The following is a 22,535-nucleotide window of genomic DNA, read 5'->3' on the forward strand; positions in this document are numbered from 1 at the left end:
CCAGGACCAGGCGATTTCATCAAAACAGCAACATATTCCACATCTTTTTAAAAGCTTATGAACTCAAGCCCACATGAGCATAGTGCAGTTTAGCGAAGTATGAAACAGTGAAAGCGTATTTATAAACGCCTTTTCTGTACAATCATATCTAACATGATTGGACTGATAGGAGAGAGTGCCTCTAGAATGGAGTTTCACTATCTCCTCTCAATCCACTCTCTGCAAAGTCACAGTTATCGAAATCTTTACAGCTCATGTTGTTGCTGAGGGTGTCAAACTTCGAAAGGCGAAAGTCTAATTCCTGCAGTACCGCACGCTCATGCACAGGAAATGCCAATGTTAGTTAGGTAAACAGAATTAGCATAAATCGAGGAAAGCGGGTAGAAGCCTGCTGTTCGACATCAAGTCTTTCTCGTTCTAGTCAAAAACACTTGGTGCAAAAAGCAGAAGGAAGCAAAGCACCTTTGGTAAGAGAATGACGTAAACATGAAGTGATAATCAAAGCCTCCTGAATCCCTTTCCTCCCAGGGCTCCCACTTCATCCTGTGAGGTTAAAACACAGAATATGAAAGCCGCATTCAGTACATCTGAATGAGCACGTACTCGCGTAGGAATACTACAGCTCGTATAACTGTCATTCGGCTAACTCCTGCAGTCGCTCAGAGGAAAGAGTAGAGGAGAGCAAAGAAAACAAAACAGATGTTTGAGGAGAGCAGAAAAGAAAAAGAGACAGCAGATAGAATATGGCAGAAGCCTACGGATCTTTCTCCTCCTCTCCTCCCAATCAGCAGATGAAAGTCGGATGACAAGCTGTCACATCAGCCTTGTCCTACCCTCACTCTTCTTTCTCCCTCTCGATGCTGCAGAAGCTTCTCTCGGGTCTTCTCAGTTGCTTTCTAACAGGACAGTGTCTGGAGTCTTTATTTATTTAGGGGAGTTTTAGGAAGACCCCAATCACATTCACAGCTGTACATTCACACCTCGAAGCTGTCCAGTACAACCATGGAGCAGCTCCACTGGGGCGGTTTGGGTTAAGGCCACCTCAGTGGTGATAATAAGAGAGGGGAAAGCGCTGCTTTTCACTTACTCGCTTCTCTCACCTTTAAGCCAAAGCTGCCTCTGTGTTATATACCAATCTTACATCCACTTTCACTCTCCTGTCTCCTCCAGGTGCTGTTGTGGTCGTCTGATAGGACAGCATGTGGGCCTGCCACCGGGCATCTCATCCAGTCAGAATGATAAGGCAGAGCGTTTGGCCAAGAATGACAGCCTGTCGGAGAAGTGGTCCATCAGCAAGCACACACAGCTCAGCCCCACCGATGCCTTCGGCACCATCGAGTTCCAGGGAGGAGGACACTCCAACAAAGCCATGGTGACTCCCATAACACTTCTGCTATATTAAACTGTGTCGGTGTCCTGCAGACATCGTGTTTCTCGAGCCAACAAGGAAAAACAAGAACAGAAACAACAAAAAGTACACATCCAGACAACCCAGGGGAGCAAGCTTGATTTTGTCCTGTGGTGGAAGCACTCCCTTGTGTTAATAACTGTGGTACCGGTGAGATGCATCACCCCACACTTTGTCACAATCCTCAGTATCTGAAGTATCTTTCTTGTGTGGTGGTTGTGCATTCTTGTGCAAATAGATGAATGGAGATTTATAGATGGATGTCAAGGAGACAAATAGCATGAGCTTGTTGTATTGACATTAGCTGCCAAAGACAGAGAGGACTGAGCGATCCTCACTGAATATGAAGTGGATCGTAAAAATCCGCCTAATAATCAGATTTGATTTGATATTTTCCTCAGCTGCAGCAAACTGATACAGAGTGACAGCACACAGGTACAGAGGAGGAAAGTGTTAGATGCTCAGGATGACTGACAATTTCTCTCTTGATCTGTTATTTGAGTTATACCAGTGAGTTTTTGTCAATGAGTGCATTTCACTGATCACAATGCACATGAAAATGGCATTTAACGACAAATTATCTAGAGTCCTTGCGAGCTGGCTTGATTAATCAAATTTAAATGCGCCACACATATGCAGAATGACAAAATTCATCATATTAGCATGCCCGAAGATAACAGCAAAATCAATCAAATTAGTGTAATTATGCAATTAAATATAATTATTGATTTAAAAGGTTTGTCTGATTAATCGATCCATCCCAAAAGTGGTCTGATCGTACGTATTATTCATGCAATCATGTCTGTAATAACCATGGTGACAGAATAACATCACGCTTACTGAAACATTCAGGGGATTTCAGATGATTAAGGCTAAATTATGTCCAATCTATTCCCACTGTTAAATTATTAATGCACACACGCATGTTAAGTTGGTGTCTGAGGGGGAATTAGGTAGATTTCAGAGTAACAGATGTTCTATAATGCATGTGCTTCCTCAATCATAGCAGACATCTGTCCAATACTGTTGTAGCATAAGAAATCGCTCCATGTCAAGTTTTTTCCATTTCATAACAGATTTGTTTCACATTGAATCCTTTTGTAACATATGCGCGCATACATCATGTTTATACATCCATTATGCGTTCCTGTCTATGTGTTTATATCTCAAGCACATGCAGACGAGTCATCATGTGCCTGAGGATGATGCAGATGTTGTACATCACTAACATATGCCCTCGTGTTTTCAGTACGTGCGAGTGTCTTATGACACCAAGCCTGATCTACTGCTCCACCTGATGACCAAGGAGTGGCAGCTGGATCTGCCTAAGCTGCTCATCTCAGTCCACGGGGGCCTGCAGAACTTTGAACTACAGCCCAAACTCAAGCAGGTCTTTGGCAAAGGGCTCATCAAGGCTGCCATGACAACAGGAGCCTGGATCTTCACCGGAGGAGTCAACACAGGTGAAGTACAGCACACACACACGCACACACAGTTTATTTTGAGAACAAATGTGAAACAGTCTCAGCTATTGTGAAATACTGCAAAACGTCGTACATTTCACTGAATATTAGTGTTGAACATTAGCGTATAGTGTTAAACCTGCTTCTTTTTATACATTTCATTAGCGTATAGTGTTAAACCTGCTTCTTTTTATACATTTTGAGTGGCCGTGTGCTTGTGCTAGGAGTACTATGAGTGTGTTCAAATGTTCTCATAAGTTATCAGCCGTTAAATCACCATTCATCAATCCCCTCAGGGCTGTAAAGAACCACTGGATCACTGCCAAATGGCTTTTTTAAGTATATTATGATTACTCAACGATACTTAGAGACACTTACAGTGCAGACCAGACAGGTGAAGTGATAGCTCTCAATTATTTTCTCATGCATCTTGAATGAAAACAGCCTCTGGCAGTCTGAACTGCATATTTTTTTTATTGCTGAGTTCATAAAAAGATGTCACATTTACACCAAAAGATGTATTTGATTACACAGACTGTGACGGAAATAAAGAGCAGGCAATTAGGGCTATCATGCACTCTGTAAGGAGAGGTATTTCATTAAACGAAATGGAGGAGTTCCCCTGTTACAGTCCAGAAAAATCGAGGTTGTGGAGACGATCGGCTTAAGACTTCTGTGACTAAAGAGATCTCTGTCTGGAGATACTGAGTAACTGGATGAATCTGGCCCAGGGTGGGATTTATGAGGAGCTCAGTCGACTCTATCTTAAACATACAGTAGGAAGTGGAGGTTAAAGGAAGTCCGGAGAGAAACTGTTTCAAAGAGTGACAGTAAGAAAATGATTGGGTAACCGTGTTGGTGGAAAAAAAAGATGAGTTGAAATGAATATGGGGAAAAGTCAGCTGACAGATTGACAGCACATGAATTATGCAGAAATATGGAGTTATACATATGGAAAGTGGTCTCAGTGAGTGAACTTAAGCTCCTTGTTCCTGATCTCGGTAAGCTATGGATATCGGCACAAATCCTTAAAATTGGTAAATGCTCGTCTCTTTTCTTTTTGACATATTACTGTAAGTGAAACCACATTTTCCTTTCTTAGCTTCACCTCTGGTCAAACATTATCAGTAGTGTTCATACTGGAATTATGATCAGTTTGTATTGTACAAAAAAAGGAAACATTTCAGTAACTATGTAAATATGACAAAACAGTAGTGCTTAAAAGGAGAGATATGAACAGATGGAAAAAATACAGCGTTGGAAGCTGTGTAGTTCCCACACTTGAATACAGAAAGGAATAGAAAGTAAGATTTAGTGACAGAATGGGTGCAGAGGCAAGAAAAGAGGAAGAGAGGGAGGCTTGAATAATGGATGGAGGGATGGATTGGAGGGATAGCTATGGGTGGAGGTGGAGAAAGAATGAATGTCAGCAGGAGAGATGGGATAAGATGGCCTCCAGGTCTGACTGCTGCTCCCCCGAGGACAACAACAAGAGACCTGAAGCTACGACCTGTCGGTGTTTGAAGCTGTGTGTGCGCGCGTTCACACCGGCCACCAAGCTGTTGTCTCCTGCACCTAATAGATTTTGTTCATGTTTCACAGCAGAGTGCATCATTATCTAAGATTAACCTGATCGTGACAAAACTAATTTTATCACGTTTCTTTGTCCTTCACACACATTTACACACAGGGGTGATTCGACATGTGGGTGACGCACTGAAAGACCATGCTTCCAAGTCAAGAGGGAAGATCTGCACCATTGGTATCGCTCCGTGGGGGATTGTAGAAAATCAAGAGGATCTTGTTGGCAAAGATGTAAGTCCCTGAGAACTGACAGAACAATATGAATCGGTCACAGACGGTGTGCTTGCATGCTTCAGCTCTGATTCATGTGTGCCTATGTGAAAAATGGTCACGTGCTGTCTGTCCACAGTTGCCAAATCTTGTAAATTGTAGCTGACAGTTTATTAACTGAGATGCTGAGTAAGCCAATCCGTGATAAACACTGCTTCAAAGTGAATTGGACAGCTGGCAGAACCACATGAGACTGAATAGCACATGCTGACTCGTTCAAATCTCTGGAATCAATGTTACGTTATAGTTAAAAATTTCATCACAGCGTGCTGCACTCTGTCCTACCGGACAAGTGAAGCAGAGCCTGTTAATGACGGTGGCTGAAATGAGAATATTAAGTGCTGAAACTCCTTTTTTCATGGTTGATCAGTCTCAACTGGATTCATAATGACCAGATGAGTTTACCTCAGATTATGTGGTGCTGCGTCAGTAGACCAAATCTAAGCTTCTGAGAAGCTGTCATTAAAGTTGTATAAACATTCGCACCAGTTTTTAGTGTTATTAAACTTTAATACCAGTACAATAAATATGGTGTTTAAAATGATGGATCTCTTTCTGAGCTGCAGTAAAATCTGCTGCAGGAAAGAAAACAGTAGCTAGAGAATTATTTCCCAAAATGTTATCGTCCACGATGTGGAAATAAAAAAAAAACTAAAGAACATAAAGACTTTCAATGCACAAGTCTACAAAATACATAATATCACATTAACCTATTGTGCAAAAACTTTGCAGCAGAGTCAGGTGCACCGCATTGTATCATAGTCCACCTCATCCTAGTTTCATTTATTACCTTGACAGCACTAGAGACAAAGGATGTCTCGTAGATATTTCTATTAGCCATCTGTACTCTGTAACGTCTCCCTGAAGGTAAAAGTTCAGCCTCACTGTACAGTGGGTGAGAAGGATCATTAATAATGCTGCCAGCTTTACTTAAGAGTTCATCTCACAAAAAAAACTTCCCGAAGATTTTGGAGGCGATGTTCACTGCAGCTTGTTCCTCCTCTCAGTGTTCAGATTAGGATGCTTTCCGCTCAGCTCTTAAAAACAGTTTCCTTGTGAGAACCAAACAAACATCTTCTCTTCATCCTGTCAAAAGCTGTATGCTTAAATGGTGAAGTCCTAAATGGGTACTTAGTGTACTTTCAAGAATACGGATGACTCACAAGAAACAGGTTTTAAAAATAATTGTCAAAATGCTGCAGCAGAGGCAGGAGATATCCTGACTTTTAGTCAAAAGTATGGGTCAAGCTTTGATTGCTGGACCCTACATCTCCCATGATGTAACTAATAGCTTGTCTCTGTTAGTCTCTGCCTCGTAGACGCATGCTCCCAGGAAAAGCGTCATGATTAGTCACGAAAAGACTTTTTTCCGTAAGGTTACACTGTGAAAGAAGGGCTGTAGCTCAGATGTTTGCCTAACTGTTAAATGTCATCTCCTCTTGGCTAAGGTGGTGCGTCCATACCAGACCATGTCCAACCCTATGAGCAAGCTGACGGTTCTAAACAGTCTCCACTCCCACTTCATCCTGGCAGACAATGGCACCACGGGAAAATACGGCGCTGAGGTCAAACTGCGACGGCAGCTAGAGAAACACATCTCCCTGCAGAAGATTAACACACGTGAGTGGAGTTTACTGTACTGTATCTGCCTCTCATGGCTATTGGCAGGCTGACCTACTTACCCTAAAGTAGAGGAAGTGTTTTTTACATGACACAGTGAGTGATAACAGCATAATGAAGCTGCGATCCTTGTTTTATCAACGACACCATTCTGGGTTAATTGAGTTCAAACTCTATTTTAAAGCTGTAACCAGACTAAAAGTAACATCACCTGCTTTATATTGAACACATGCTCTCACACTGTATTTTTAGCCAACTGTGATATAACTCGACAAGCCTTTGAAACTGTCCGTCCCTTTAGGACGAGTTTATTTTTGATTTCAAAGCTCGCTGACAGCTCTGATGAACTCCTCAAATGGTTGATAATCCTTGTCTTCCTGTTCTGGGGCGAACAATTAGCAAACACAGACATGCATCTTGTTCAAGACTGCTTGCCCAAATCCTTTTTTGGCATAGAAGACAAGAAACAAGAAGAAGAAACACACACACATGAAAGTTGATATTTGCATATCTGATCCAAGCTACGGTGGGAGACGGTTTTAAATGTGATTCAGACTGTCAAGTGTCGACACACGACAACAGCCTCAAATCCAGATTGATGGAAGTTCATCAGAGTTGCTGAGCTTCTACTGGCAGAGCAGTATTGAGGGCAACTCAGAGAACAGTCTGTGGACAGACGCTGATGTAAACTGTCTGCTGGCACTTTGGGGGAAGCTTCTTTACTGACAAAGCTGCTTCCATGTTGGAAATCTGCGTCATCAGCGTACGTAGTAACTGACGTCATTACCACGGCACCACATGCAGACAGGTCGGTGATGTCCGGATACACAAGTGTGAACGGACTGATTTGCCTGCAGCCAGACCAGCACACGACCAGTGTGTATGTACGTACACACATAAAGAAATGGGAGCTACATCAGATGTGTTCGTACCACTGGGTCAACATCACAAACAGGGTGGCCTGATTTTTTATGTATTAATTATATCACACTGCTGTTGAAACTCACCAGAACGTCGCTCTGTTCTGTATTCCTCTGCAGCTCTCTTGTGTCTTCATTTTAAGATTTGTTGCATCAAAAGTGCATTATGCTACGAGGGCAGCAGGGGTGTATTTGTATTCTTGTTTGTGGCGTAGGTTTTTATGTCCCGTGTGTAGCTCAAAGTGTATTTGTGCCTGTACGTGAGCATATTTGCCTTCGCGTGGAGTGTTCATCCACCGTTGAGCCCTTGTCACATTGCATTTCTCCGTTTTCAATTTTCACATTATACCTTAGCTTGAAACCAAATGGATTTGCATGAATACAAGACGCTTCTCTCTCTCTCTCAGACTCTTATATTCTTTCTATTATACACACACACACACACACACACACAAAGACGCAAGTGCACACAAACCTCCTTGATACCATTTAAATATATTTCTCAATTGCCTCTCACCGCATTGTTTAGACTGTGTCAGGGCCGTGGAGCAGACCTGAGTCAGAGAGATGTCTGCAGCCATGATTTATTTGTTGTGACCTCCTTTTGTTGTCAACATAAAGTCATTTTGTAATAATTTCCTCAGGGTTTGGGTGACACGAATGCACATTCTATAACATCAGTGCTTATTTAAAAACTGAGGGTGTCAGGAAATAGATGTTACCAAATGGATACATGGTTATAGTGTCAAGAGCAATATGAAACTCAGACCTTACCTTATGTCGACGCCATTTATGTTCACTGTCAGACTCATCGCTGATGTTCGCTGATGGGGCCTTTATGAGGATATGTTCAACGTCACTCAGAATAAAACCTGACTTCATCGATTTATGAAATGTCCCTGGGGTTGACAGGAAACACAAATGTACTTTCTCCCTGTTCGTCATGCAGTCATGTGACCTATGGTCTTCCCTTTGTCATCCTATGCCTGGACTCATACAAAAAGGGGCTGGGAAGGCAAAGGGACGCCCAGTCGTCATACAAGCATCTGATCATCATGATGGTAGTAATCTGCTGTCCTCTCCCTAATTTATACATCATCTGACTAGATTTATCTGGATCCAAGGTGAGCACTAACACTGGCTGGGATTTTAGAAATGAAAAATGTGGATACTGGAGCATGTGTACTGTGTATCTGCTGCTGAGAGCTTCACCCACATGTGAGGCTACACCAGCTTCATTTTTCAAGTTGGCAACCTCTAATAACCATATTTATCTACTATGTAACGAGGTGGTATTTGTATCTGTCACACTTGTAAGGAGCATTATTTACCTTGTTATCATTTCCAATGGGCTGGTATGGTGAGAGCAGTCAAAAATCACATGAGTATTAATGATATTCTGGTCCTGTTATTGTATTGTATTGAGCCACTGTTACAGTTGTTAAGTCCATCGTCGTATTTACAGCTTGTCTGCGGTACAACCAGATTTACTAAACTTAAAAGATCACCGTAAGGCTAATTTAAGATCGATGCGCTAAGCAAGGAAAGATACATGCAACAAATCTTAGATGATAAATCAACAAACGATCGTGGTTAATTTGGTTTGACAAAGAGAAAAAAAAAGTAGTGCTGACAAAAAAATATTATTCTGGATGGTTTCTGTATGTTGTCTTAATGTTTTACGCTTTCAGGTGGACCCCAGGAAGAATAGTTGCTACCTTGGTATCAGCGAATAAACAAAACAATATGAGACCTCCTATCATGTGATCCTTGATTTGGCAAAGAAAAAACTCCCCCCAAAAATCTTTTAACAAGAAAACAAATGGAAGAAACTTAAAGAAATTAAAGAGAGTTAATAAATATGGAGTTTTAAAACTTTATGGCTGTGAAATTTGAGGCTAGTTGATCATTTTACTTACTAAATAGACAGGAGGGTACTTAAAAGAGACTAACATACATATACTATCGACAAACCTACCGTATATTGATTTTCTTGTTGTATGAATGATGTTACAGTTTATATTGCACAGTTTTTCAAATAAATGTGCAGCCTCAGTATGCGATTACATTACGTGCATGTGCCTGTGCGATGTACTGTACCTTGTGTATCCTTTACCTCACCATTCATAGCTGTGGGGTTGGCAGACAAGGACTATTTCTTGATTTGATTACCTGTCCACGGTCAGTCAAGGAATGCACCAATTTTCTTCACAGCCGGGCTCCTGTGGGATCCAAGTACAGCCCGAGGTCCTGTCATGGAAAGAAGGATAAAGAAAGTAAAGAAGGAAAAAGGCAGTTTAGTTTAATTAGCCTAACATATGGGTTAGGAAACCACATTCTTCTTTTTTCTCTTCACACACAGTCACATGCGCACACAAACACAAGATGAAAGTAGTGTGGTGGATAGATATGCGTAATCTCCCCCCCGTGGTATTTTTGTGATGTCTGGGCAATCCTGGAGCTAATCCTGCTGTGTCTGTGTGCAATTCTCCATGCAACGGCTGTCACCATGTGACTACCATAACAATTCAATTGGCTCCACAATATTATAACACATTTTTTAAATATGGGAATTGATTCTATATAACAAATATATTGGTGTTTTGGTCCGACTAGACACTAGACAGTTGTCTTGTAGGTCATAATCATTTTACTGGATCATGTTGCCACAAGACATTTGTGCTCATTTTTGCACATTCCCATCGCAAGTCATGGCACCATTGGCACCTGTCAAAACTCATCACTGAAACACAGTTGTGCACTCTCTAAACCTCTTAACACCACCCATCATGACGAGACATGTGTATTCCCTATGCCTACTTCCTCCTCCGGTCTCTACTGTATGTTCTCCAAGGTGTCACCTCTTATGGTTGTGACCGTCTTCAGTGGACAAGAGTATCTAAGGGACAGCTCTGGGCGGGGGTAAACAAAATAAATGTCTTAAGACAGGAGACCGTGGTCGTGAGGCTGTAAATATGATGGTTGGAGCCAGCACATTCTCACGCTAAACGCTCAGCACCGTGCCCTGCCACACATGCATGGCTTTGTCGTGACATGCCAAAGACATGCCTTGCTTCATAGAACATGGATAGATGTAAATTAACCTGGATTACTTTGACGAGGATTCATCTTAGGCAGCACAGGACGCTTCACACGCAAACAAACAAAGAGTTTATGACCAGTGATCATGAACATACACTTACAAATTATTGATTTAAAAACTGATTTTTATTCAGGCTCTTTAAGGTCACACGCACAGGGGACATATTTCCTATTTAACTCCTCAGCATCCTTCAGAAGGTAGCAGACGTTGTCATTTCATAGATGAAGAAAATCAATAAAATGATTGAGTTCCGTTCAGCTCACAGCTTTCTCTCAAACATAGCACGGCTATTTTTTTTGTCTCCAGCAGTGGCCCTAATGCTTTTTAATCATGCACCTGCTTCTGTGAGATGACAAGCAGAAGAGGAAGGGTAAAATGAAGAGAGAGAAAAGGGGATTGAGGGCCGGCAGACAGGGAAGAGGATAATATAGAGAGCGAAAGGATGTGCGAAGCAGCTGAGGAGGATGCAGGCGGTGAGACGAGATATTACCTTGAGGTGTCTTCACTGAAAAAAGCGGCAGGATGTAGTGAAAAGGCAGCAAGAGAAAAGGACATAATAGGCTCCATCCATGAATGTTTTCTTATTTTCTTTCAATATTGAACAGAACGCTGCATTCACTCACGCTTTTGTTTTTAAATTGGATGCGCATGCAAAGCCCAAAGAGGAATAAAAGTTATTAATTTGTGCAAGTTGAGATAAAGTCGGCACCTTGAGTGTGCACTCTTCCATTCCTCCATTTCACCTAAATCACGTGGAACATCAAAAGGGGCTTTGTATAAGTACTTTGTATATTGAATGTGTGCGTTGGTGTAGGGCTGTGTGTCTTTTAACTCTGCGTCTACTCTGTAACCTTCACTGACCCTCCTATAGCAGTGGTTTCATTAATCACAGCATAGGTAAAAGATGAAGTAGCTGGGGTAATTGAATCCAGAAGCCATAAGGCCTTGCGTTGCAGATTAGCTGTGACATTGTGACCTCCACCGTGGAGCAGCCCATACAGAAGAGATTAAAGTTAAACCATGGTACATGGGAAGTCAAGAGGGTTGTAATGCTCTTCTTTCAAGCACCATATGCCCGGATAAACTCTTGATTTTTTAGATACAGCTAATAATATTCTCTTTTTTTATGCTGTCTAACTATGTGACCAACTGGATTACTTAGTAGCTCTTGTTCTTTGATACGTATCACACAATTGCGGTGTCACAGCTTGAATCTGGCTTCTAAATGTCACCCTCTGAATATGACGGGAAAATATCACGGAGTCAAGCCTGAAAATTATGCTGTGCAAAAAGTTAATTCAGGTCCCGAGACAATTAATACTATTAGTCACATAAATTAAAATGAGCCCTCTGGTTAGTGGTTTAATCAGTGGAGCTGAACTGACACTGTGGCGGCGCATCAGTAGATTAAATATTCACAGGCACGTGAGGATAGGTGAACAGAGACAGTTGAAGTCATTGGGGGTAAGGTGTGCTCATGCATGAATGGATGCACAAAAAAACATGTCAAAGTGATAAACATGAAGCGCCAGAGTGTTCAACCCTGTGGTACAGAGATAAGACTCGCTCCAGGTATGGTCTCAGGTTGAGGATGTTTATGGGTGACAACATGTTATGTGGAGTGGAAATAATTTGAGTTCATGAGTTTGAACTGTGGCGAATGTCTCATGGAAGAGTTGGAGTGGTTATAGGGAGACACTGCAGGTGAATGGGGGAAAAAGTGTTAAATAACAAACATAAAACACAAATCTTCTTAGAGGCATATTAGAGTCAAAAACCTTCAGAATATCGATGAGAATAACACTGGAATGTTTGGTGCATGTGAGAGAAGATTTCTGGCCCAATGTATGAGAAAGAATTCAGTTCAAGACAGGTGAATAGAGTAAAAACTTTTAGATGTGACCATGAAACTTCTCGACACTAGAATCCACACAACACAAACTTGTGGTTTCATTGTATTTGTCAGCTATGACCGAGACAGAATCTGTTTTTATTTATTTATTCCTCAGGGACAGTCCGATAGGCCAGAATTAGCTAATATTTTAGTTTTTATCCGTATTCCCTGGCAGGGCGTGAAGCTGGCAGCCATTTGTCTCCAGCGTCTCACACAGCTCCAACAGATCATGCGATGGTCAAGCTGATCAGAAACTCTACAAACAGCTCTGCGAACCCTCTGAATGACCGTTTGTGTCGATATTACTTTTTATCTGTTTGTTGAGACAGGAGGGATTTCAGTGTATTTCAAGTGTAACTTTAACTGCCAGTCTCACAGGAGACAGACCTTTTCCAAAGACCACTCACTGACATACACTTGGGATGAGTAAAGCTTACAAGAGAGGAGATAGATCCACTCACGTCCGCATGCAAAATGTAAAATGTAAATTTCCCACTTGTAAAAGTCTTTATCAAAGACATCATTCATTATTGATTCTCTCTGGCTCACTCAGCCTTGGAAACTTTGCAGTTCAACTCTGCTCCTCTGGACAGAGTTCGACTTGGATTTCTAGTAAAACAGTGGCACGGGCCATCAGGTTTAAACTGAATTCATCTTGATGTCACAACACGACTGAAAAAATGCAGTTTTGGAGAAGCTTTTGCCCTTTTTAATGTAGCGTACCCGCCGACCTTTTCGTTCTGTAGCCTGTCGAGTCATGTTGCCTTCGCAGATTTGACGTTTCCTATCTGCGTTAGTTCTTGCTTGGATAATGGTGTTCGTGTGTGTGTGTGTGTGTGTGTGTGTGTGTGTGTGTGTGCTTTTATTTTTTTATTTGTGGTGGTGTGGGGGGTGCGAAGACGACGACCCACATACTGTAGCACACCTCCTCCAGTCATGCTGATACTAATTTGACACATACAAGGACAAACTCGCAGACACTCGCACGCGCCCACGCAGACACACACACAACCAAAAAGAGGATGAGTCATTGCTGGATCTTTAATTAGGACCATTTAAGCATGTTATGTGTGTCTCGCTTACACGCTCCTCTTTCCCTCCTCCAATTCCTTCTGCTCCTCGTTGCTTCCTCGTCTCCTCGGCTGGATAAATATAGAAAGTTGTGGCCACCTCTCTGCTTTTCTTCTGCCTCTGCCTTTTCAAACTTCAGGGTAGTTTCCCTCCTGAGAGATAAAGTGTGGGCACTGGGTTAAAACTATGTATAAGGTACAGTGAGACCAGGGAGAGAAAGAGAGTAGTTTGACAACTGTGTTATCTGATGCGTTGGTGCATGTGAATGGTTTATGGATGCAGTCAATACAACAGTAGTGGGTGTGAAGGCTGAATGTGTTGAGTGAGACAGTACAGAGTGTATAGGGTATGTTGTGTAGAGGTATCTACAGGGTAAACTCATCGGTCTGCCCCGGACACAAACTTACATTGCAAGTTGCAAACCAAATAAAACTGGGTCCATATTCCCGAACTTAAGTTTTAGAAACGCTGCTATGTGTTAATACATTTATTTATTTATTCATTTATTTTATTTATCTTTCTATATCTTCTGGGTTTATTTTGATTATTAAAACAAGGTACTTGTTTTATTAAAAAGCATAATAATTTAAGAATGTGAATGAAATTTAGATCTACACTTACAGCACAAATATTTTTACTCACTCTTAGCACCATATTTTAATGGTGCATGCACAGTGACTCTTGCAATGTGGGCATCTCCATCTGCTGTTTTGGTTCATGGATATGCAGCAGCATAACGTGGACGATAAATTGTAGGGTGCTGTGATTAATAAATGTAGACAGTCATCTTCCTGCTTTTAAAACGTTCACCATTATTTTATGTCGGATAGATAGATAGATAGATAGATAGATAGATAGATAGATAGATAGATAGATAGATAGATAGATAGATAGATAGATAGATAGATAGATAGATATCAGCACAACAACAGCAACAGAAAAAACACATAGCACATACACAAATTGCACAAAAACAACACATCCAGGCTATCAGTCATTGCACATGCCCTGCATACATACATACATTCACTCAAATGTCTTTCAAAAACACCAGGTAGTAAAATGTCATAAAAATAGAGAAATGTCATACTGGTAAAATGCCTGTCATGGTAATGAATAAATAAATAAATATTATTGCAAAACAAGGTAATGATTGGGGGTGGGACGTGGTGCACAGTTTTGAGAAAGAGAAAGAGAGGTAAGAGAAGAGACACACGTTACTTTACTAGTTATGCACAGTAATAGTTCAGTTATTGTCCGATGAATTAATATAGCACGTCAGCTATGTAGTCAGTGTGTGTGTAGCACTTTTTGTGAGGCGTTGAAAAGCTGTATGGCCATGGGGACAAAGGACCTACGCAGTTTGAAAGCATCTACTAGCTGAGGAGTGTCAGAGTGAGTTTCAGATATTATTGCCTTTTGCTCTGCATTTATTCAGAATCAACGAGAGTGGCAACAGATTGATGTAGCTCCAGAAACAGACGTGATTCTGAGATGTCTATTTGTAGTGCAAAGTCAAAGACACATTTACCACCAAAATATTAACAATTCACATTGTGCTGCTTCATTTGAATAAGCCTCCCACCTATTTGTGCCTCACCTCCCTCCAGGAGGGAATGAAAATAGAGCCCATAGTTACAAAGTCAGCAGCTCACATGCATTTTCTCTCTCCATGCAGTATATTATATACTGTAGATATGGCTGGCATAAATGGTGCATCATAGTGTAGACAAATTATAAAAAGTGGAATAATTTAACAGCAGGCTGTAAAGTGGTATATGGCAGAGTTCAGACTTCAGAATCTGCCTCCACACATCAAATAATTCAATAGAGTCTCAACTTTCTAACAAACACAGGACTGAATTGAAAAGTTTATAAAATTGCAAGTTTAATAGAAACAGCAGTTGGCAGAGCGTTAACACTGCTGAGTTTAGGACTTCAGTTCTCACTCAAGCCTCCAGGAATAAAACTGGACCGTGTGGTAGTTTTTCAGGGTCGGCCTTCAGGTCACGGCATGTCCAAGGATCTGGATCTGTTTGGCTTTCTCATCTGTTGTTAATGCATCCCACAGGGATGAATCTGAAGTTCATTAGCTGAATGAGAGGTCAAAAGCCATCCGAATATGTGCCCACTGTTTTGGGGTAGTCAGCCAAAAGACAATTTGATTTCATTTGTGCTTTGTGCCTCTGTATCTGTATATGTGTGTGTGTGTGCACATACAGGCAGAATTTTCTTTTACCAATTAGCCATGACACAGCTGTGCTTTCCCCTCCTCATTTGGCCCTCAGTGGGTTTCAGTTGAACAATAATCTGCTTCAGATACTGCAGCGCTGCTTCCAAATCGCACTAGTCATCAATATCAATGCTTGATTTCGACACGACTGCAAGCTCACACACACACACACATGCACAAATAGACATCCAACAGAAATGTAAGAATCAGATTGAAGATGCAAGTCCTCTCTCTCACATTCAGCTGTGCTGATGTATGGTCGTGTCATGTGTTGTGGAACAGTGACGTTGTACCTCTTTGAAGTAGGCGAAGCCCCGAAAATATTCTCCTTATGTAACTGTCCCTGTTGCAAGGCCGCACGAGGCTATGTGAGGCAAAGCGTAATGGTGATGCTTCCGAATCTGTGTGTGTGTGTGTGTGTGTGTGTGTCTTTGCATACAGTATGTAAGCACTTATTGGTATGTGCACGTCTGTCTGCGTGTTTAAGAGACAGACGATGCTCTCTCCTCTGTGAATTATGCAGACTGGGATGAGGGTGCAGGGCAGGGAAGAGTCGGAAGTTACACAGCTTTTGAATTAGAGTCAAAACAGCCGGCAGAAAACACAACCACATGAAACAGAAAGGAACTGAGACTACTAAAAGGGGAAAGAACTCTGGGATTTAGAGGATTTATGGTGTATTAAAGGCCCAGCGTGTTAGATTTAGAGGGCTTTATTTACAGAAAATGTGTTCTTATTAGGGTATAACCACCTGTAAACGTGAATCTTTATGTTTTTGTTTGCATTTTGCACATATTTCATGGCCACTGAAGCTTCTCCTTATTGCTTAGAACTTGAGGGCGAGTGGAGGGGGTTGCAATCTGCAACTACATTGCCTGATGCCACTAGATCCTACACGCTGGACCTTTAAATGTGTTCAGTGGTATAACAAGAAACAGATTACGAGAGGGGACCCAGAAGCAGAAAATAGAGCAACGCAAGCAAGAATAATGCAGGAAAGTGCTTTGAGAGTTTGGCAATAACTTTCACATCTTCACTACACTACCCTGTACATATCTTTACCGTGTGCAAAAAATCCACCTGCTAATTATGCATAATTACCCTAAATAGCCTGTGATTAGCAGGCAAGAAGCTTTTTTTTTGTGTGAGGAACAGTAGGGGGGTTTATCAGTGAAACTCACTCTCTCTTTCTGTCTCAAACACATCCATGCCACAGAGCACAAAGCACAAAGTGGGCTGGTTATTTTTGGTACAGGCGCTTTTTTTATAAACCTCTCTACCATAATTAGAAAGACTAAAGTGTCTTGACAACGCAGTCGCGAGACGACGCAGGTGTCACATTTGTACCTTGTTAACAAATTTGGATTTTCTATTCATAGATCAAATATTTCTGATGTGATGAAGCCTCTTTATTGACTGTTTCTTCTGTTTTTTTTCTGTCCTTAACTTCCCTCTTCGCATTTCTTTTCCCCTTTTCTGTATTGTTCCTCCCTGTTTTCCTCTCTACTATCAATCTCCACCTTTCTGTTTCTCCTGCTCCCACTTGTTTTCATGTGCAGGTATTGGTCAGGGGGTGCCAGTGGTGGCTCTCATCGTAGAAGGAGGCCCAAATGTGATCTCCATTGTGCTGGAGTATCTCAGGGACACACCTCCCGTCCCTGTGGTGGTGTGTGATGGCAGCGGCAGGGCCTCAGACATCTTGGCCTTCGGTCACAAATACTCTGAGGAGGGAGGGTATGCATTCACACTCACACATTATGCTTGATCAAACACAAGAAATTCATTTTCCTGTATGTGTACATGTAGGCTGTATATGGAGGGAACAATGTAATCCTGCAGCGATGCAAGTACTTGCAAAAACGTATGCATTTTCTGCAATGTGCTGATGCATTACTTTAATATTACACAGTAAACTTTTTAGTTATACTCCTCATGAGGCACACGATGAATTCAGAATTGTTTTTAAAGCTTCATATATCCAGTTCTAGATGAACTTGCAGAACCAGATCTCACCAAGGACTCCTCTCGCTTTACCTCTACGTGCCCCCCTTCCTCCTGACACTCTTCTTTCCTCCACGCCTCTTTGCCTCTGCAGCATAATTAACGAGTCTCTAAGAGACCAGTTGCTGGTGACCATCCAGAAGACTTTCACCTACAGCCGCACGCAGGCCCAACATCTGTTCATCATCCTCATGGAGTGCATGAAGAAGAAGGAGCTGGTGAGTGTGACACATGCACATATCTGCAGATGCAGAAAGCTCAAACATATGACAAGTATATACACAAAATACCAAAGCAGAGACAGACTCACTCACACACACACACACACTCATGTTCATTATTAAACCACTAATAGCACCAATGTCACCATTCACTTAGTCTCTAAAGAAGCCCCAAAATGAAAAGTATGCAAGAGAGGAACAAAATGGATTTGTCAAATGAAGCTTGCTCATCATGAAACTTTTATTGAAGCAATTATTACCCCACCAATCCTTTATGCATGACATATAATGTTAAGTGGATGTAAATGTATTCAGATGACGTACGGGACCAAATGGCCTCCACCTTGAGCGTCTGCACCCTTTGGGCAATGTTTAAGTCAAGACACACGTCGTGTTGAGTGGTGCTGCCACACACATCCCTCTCCCCTGGGGAGGAGTCAGAGTCCCTTTAGAGCACTGTCAGTCACATGAAACCAACCTCTCATTAATGCTGTTATGTAAATGTTGTCAGTGTAGAGGTGATGTGTATTTAGGTGTGTGTGTGTGTGTGTATTGGGGTGCATATGATAACAGTAGCAGGGGGCACGATTCTTTCCTGCCACACACTCACTGTGATTGAAATTGCGTGCCACAGCACACTCACACACCCAGCCTTGCATCATATATCATTCACATGATGATGGTGTAACACATCATCCATGCTGCAAACAAACAGCTTTTACTGGGTCTTGGCTTTGCTGCAATACTGACTTATTGACTTATTGCTCTTGTCTCAACTCACGTTGAACATAGGTTCATAAACGAACACTATTTACCAGATAAATGACTGTTGGTTTGTTAGAAATGTGTAATCAGTTGCATAAACACACCCAAGCTTTATTTTATCACAACTTTTTTTAGGTAAAAGTGCCGGGAAAGATGATAGCCAGGATGTTTGAGGCGGTTCAACTAAATATTTATCATGCAATAGTCTTCCCTGTTTGTAAAAATACTGTAGGCCACTGTTAATCATTTCAATTATGATAAAGATAGTGACTGAGTCATCCAAAGAGATTATAAGCGAGTGCACACGCAGAGCACACAGTGCACGTTTAATTTTTTTCAGGCAGCCCAGCATCGGTCATGGTTGTGCTATGTGAAAGTGGATTGATTGAGTCCTCGGTAGGGGTTCAGTGGCCGACTGATGCTCACACTGATGGTTCTTCTGAACACAATACAGCGGAGCAGAACAATGTGGCGCGAATCATTCAGCAGGAGCAGCTGCACAGGCCAGATAATCAGATGCCGCCTCGCTCTGAACTTAGAAAAACTGCTACATTCTGAAACGGAGCTCTGAACGTGTATCTCTGCAACGCAATGAAAGTTCAGCAAACCCAGCTCTGCCCTTGCATCACTATTTCCGCATTTTACAGGCCAGATATATATTTTTCTGGTATCCAAAGGAAGAAAATCCAATAAGTCGCCTTATCTAATTGGTACATCTGTACGATCACAGAGAGCAGCGTGCCGGAGCAGGTAAATCCAACAGTGGAATAGGTGTTCATATCCAGGATGCTGTACTTCATGTACTATGTATGAATGCCAATAGAAATAGCGATCTGTGGCTTATAACTTTAACAGTGCCATAAATCATTTAACACTGACATAAAACTTTTATAGAATCCTCCCTGATAATGTATTCAGTAGAGGCTATCCCCCTCCTTGTACAGTATGTGTCCAATAAAAACTTCTCAGCAAACACATACTACAATTATTTGTGCCCATGCACCATGAAGAGAATCTCAAAAGCCAAAGTTTATTGAGCGCGAGAGGGAGGGAGATGTGTCACCTCTCTGCTGTCTGGCACTTCTTCTTTTTATCAGGCTGATAGGCATCACAGGGGTCCCCTCCTGATCACACTACACAATCAGCCAAAGATTGGAGTGTGTATGTGTGAGGGGAGTAACAGCGAGGGAAGAAGGGAAAAAGAAAATGACAATGAGCAAATGAGAGTGTTCCCATTGTCCCATTCAAAGCCCGGAGTACTCTTCTCATGGTTCAGCTCAAGACCTTAAAAAAAAAAGAGGATCAAACACATTTCCCTGTGTTTGACCTACACTGAGAAATATGTTTTTCATTTTGCTCCGGGGAGCTTCCTCGGCTGCATCCTGATACAACCAGTGTTAAAATCACTGATCCCTGATCAGACTGAATGACTTTACAATCCTCAAGTAATAAAATTCTGCAGGACAATGTGATAAAAAAGTACAGCCCTTTTGAGATGAAGCCAAAACTAATCTGCCAGGTTGAGATCCTGAAGTTTTTTCTGGTACCTACCCCATTACAGTAATTCACCATGTGGGGTCTGCATGTGTGTCTGCTTACACAATAAGCCAAAACCACTGCTAGTGTAAATAATGGATGTCATATCCATGATGTCACTACAAGTTTCTGAAAAGCCTTAGGGTGTTGGCAGTTCTGCCTCTTCCACCCCCCCAGCTAATCTAAAAACTGGCAAAGACGTGGACCCCATTCAGGCTGAATGATGCTTGGTTGCTCAAACATCTGTAGTCCACCAAGCAAGTCAAGCTCTTAGTTATGCATGACTTAAAGCCTTAATATTATGTACAGGTGAGTTACATAGAAATCTAGACTATAGAGACCAAAACTGACCAAAACGTTAACTGTAGCCTGCCTCAAGTGGCTGTTTGAGGAAGTGCAGTCTTTGGCACTTTTGCATGAGCTTCACTTCAGGCTGCAGAGGTTGCTGCTTGGTCAAAACATGGTCCTATATGATGAATATATGGCTCAACATGCAAGTAAGCTCACAGCTATGTACATGGTCCTCGGTGTTGTGCTGTGGAGGGTACTTATGAGCCTACTTGTACTGGCAGCACTGAGAAAACTGGGAACCACGTTCACAAAACACTTAAAAATAAACTTAAATAAGAAACCGGGATCCAGAGAGAATCATGAACAGGTCACAGATAAAATACCTGCAGGACGACTGTGTTTTATTACTAATTAAGACTACTGTTGTGCACTGTAGGAGTGCAGTTTCAGACTCGTTCCCATTGACCCAGAGAATTACACAGCTGTATTTAAAACTGTGCTGCACAGGAATGAGTTTATTAAAATTGGTGGCAGAAATATTTACAATGGAGATTAAAAATGACCGACATTGCAGGGGAATTGGTGAATTTATTCTCACCATATGAGAAGTGAATACAACAGCACTCCAATCTCTGCAGTCAGGTTCAAGTATCTCCACTAACTACTAACTAAAATTTGAGAGGTTTAGATGTTGCAGCTGATACCTGTGTTGTAGGAGTGCAGAAAAACTATATCTGTTGTACCTGTACAAGCCAAGTAGTGTCAAACCTGTGTCAACACCAGGCCAAAGAGCTGGGTCGCAAAACCGTAGCATTGATTCATTCATACTAGCAGCAGACACAGGGTTTTCCTGGATCAGTGCAGCAGTCTAAAGGGGGTAAATGTGTGTGTGTGTGTGTGTGTGAGAGAGAGACAATGAGAGTGTGTGTTTGTCTGTGTGCCAATACACCTGTGCTTTCATTTTGTTCTGGCTCTGCGGCAGGAAAGCCAAAGAGTAGGAGGAAAAGTGCAAGTAAAGTAATATACGAGAGAGGGAGAGAGTTTGTGTTTGTTTAGGAGGGCAAGTGAAGACAAGGAGGAAGACTAAAGAACGGCTCCTTTATTTTCAGCATGTTGGTTTATTCATGTAGACATTTTGTGCTTCAGTTATTTCCCTGTTGCCTCGGCTTTGTTTATCATTCTCAAGACTGTTTATTTTTATATCAAGTGCCAACAAGCTTGCATATGCGTGCGCGTACCTCTGTGCTTTATGTTTTCATACCGAGTAGAACAAGCCATTTTTTTAATTTATTATTTCGTTTCAAGACGCCACATGGTGAATTCGATCATTAATAAATAACTGTGAAGTTTGTGAGGCAGTCAATTATAAAAGCGGGAAGTGCTCTTAGCAGCTACAAACAATAGCCTCAGTTATCTGTTCATAACGCTTTCATTCGGTCTAATTTAAGAGTGAGCTGGCTCATCTCCCAGTGAAAAAGATCTGTTCTGCTAGATGATAGATTATTAGGTTCCAAGGAGGAAGGACGGGACATAATTGCGGAGCCAATCAAAGAATAATGTGCGAGCTCTTATGTTTTCACTGAGGGTAACAGATGTAAAGTATATAGATGATGTCTTATATAAGTGCAATGAAAGGGAACACTCAAAGAAAGCGCAGGCCACATTTGTATCAATTTAGCTGGACAATAAGGATAATTGTCTTACTCGTATATGCGCATCACTTATCCTGTTTCTTTTATCCCTTCTGCACAAAGGTGGAACAATTTCATATGAATGTCAGACGAGCACAGTGAAGGACTACAGGTTAGATGAAAAGCAGTGCCTTCAAATATTATTAAGTCCTGTTGTCGCGTCGCTCTTTATTGCTGAAAAATGTGTGAATCCAATTCGAGGTTTAATTAAAAGAGAAGTCCCTCGCTCTTCTTTCGTGAAGGGAGGGGTGCCCTGGTCTCTCCCAGCTTGGTATGAATAATTGAGTGTCGAATAGTCCTTATATGTTTAATTCGGATTAAATATTGAGGAGGAACCACCAGCCCGCAATTTCCCTCCACCTCCCTGACAAGAGAGACTAAAAAAAACGAGTGGGAGGAAAGATGAGGACAGTAAAAGAGTGACTTAAATGGACCATGAGAGAGAAAGAGAGAGAGAGAGGGAG

At 41.7% G+C, this 22,535-nt stretch overlaps 1 protein-coding gene across 7 annotated transcripts in view; it reads left to right on the top strand.

Annotated features, from left to right (window-relative positions):
- Positions 1 to 22,535, top strand: part of trpm3 (transient receptor potential cation channel, subfamily M, member 3) — a 125,301-nt gene that overhangs the window by 68,582 nt on the left and 34,184 nt on the right. For all 7 annotated transcript variants that reach the window (XM_019275975.2, XM_019275976.2, XM_019275978.2 and 4 more), the window contains exons 3-8: positions 1,171 to 1,372; positions 2,658 to 2,871; positions 4,562 to 4,686; positions 6,174 to 6,345; positions 17,126 to 17,300; positions 17,662 to 17,785. In XM_019275975.2, the coding sequence (XP_019131520.1) occupies positions 1,171 to 1,372; positions 2,658 to 2,871; positions 4,562 to 4,686; positions 6,174 to 6,345; positions 17,126 to 17,300; positions 17,662 to 17,785 (1,012 nt within the window). The remainder of the gene's footprint in view (positions 1 to 1,170; positions 1,373 to 2,657; positions 2,872 to 4,561; positions 4,687 to 6,173; positions 6,346 to 17,125; positions 17,301 to 17,661; positions 17,786 to 22,535) is intronic.

This window comes from Larimichthys crocea, chromosome III (genome assembly GCF_000972845.2).
Source record: "Larimichthys crocea isolate SSNF chromosome III, L_crocea_2.0, whole genome shotgun sequence".
Taxonomy (NCBI): domain Eukaryota; kingdom Metazoa; phylum Chordata; class Actinopteri; family Sciaenidae; genus Larimichthys; species Larimichthys crocea.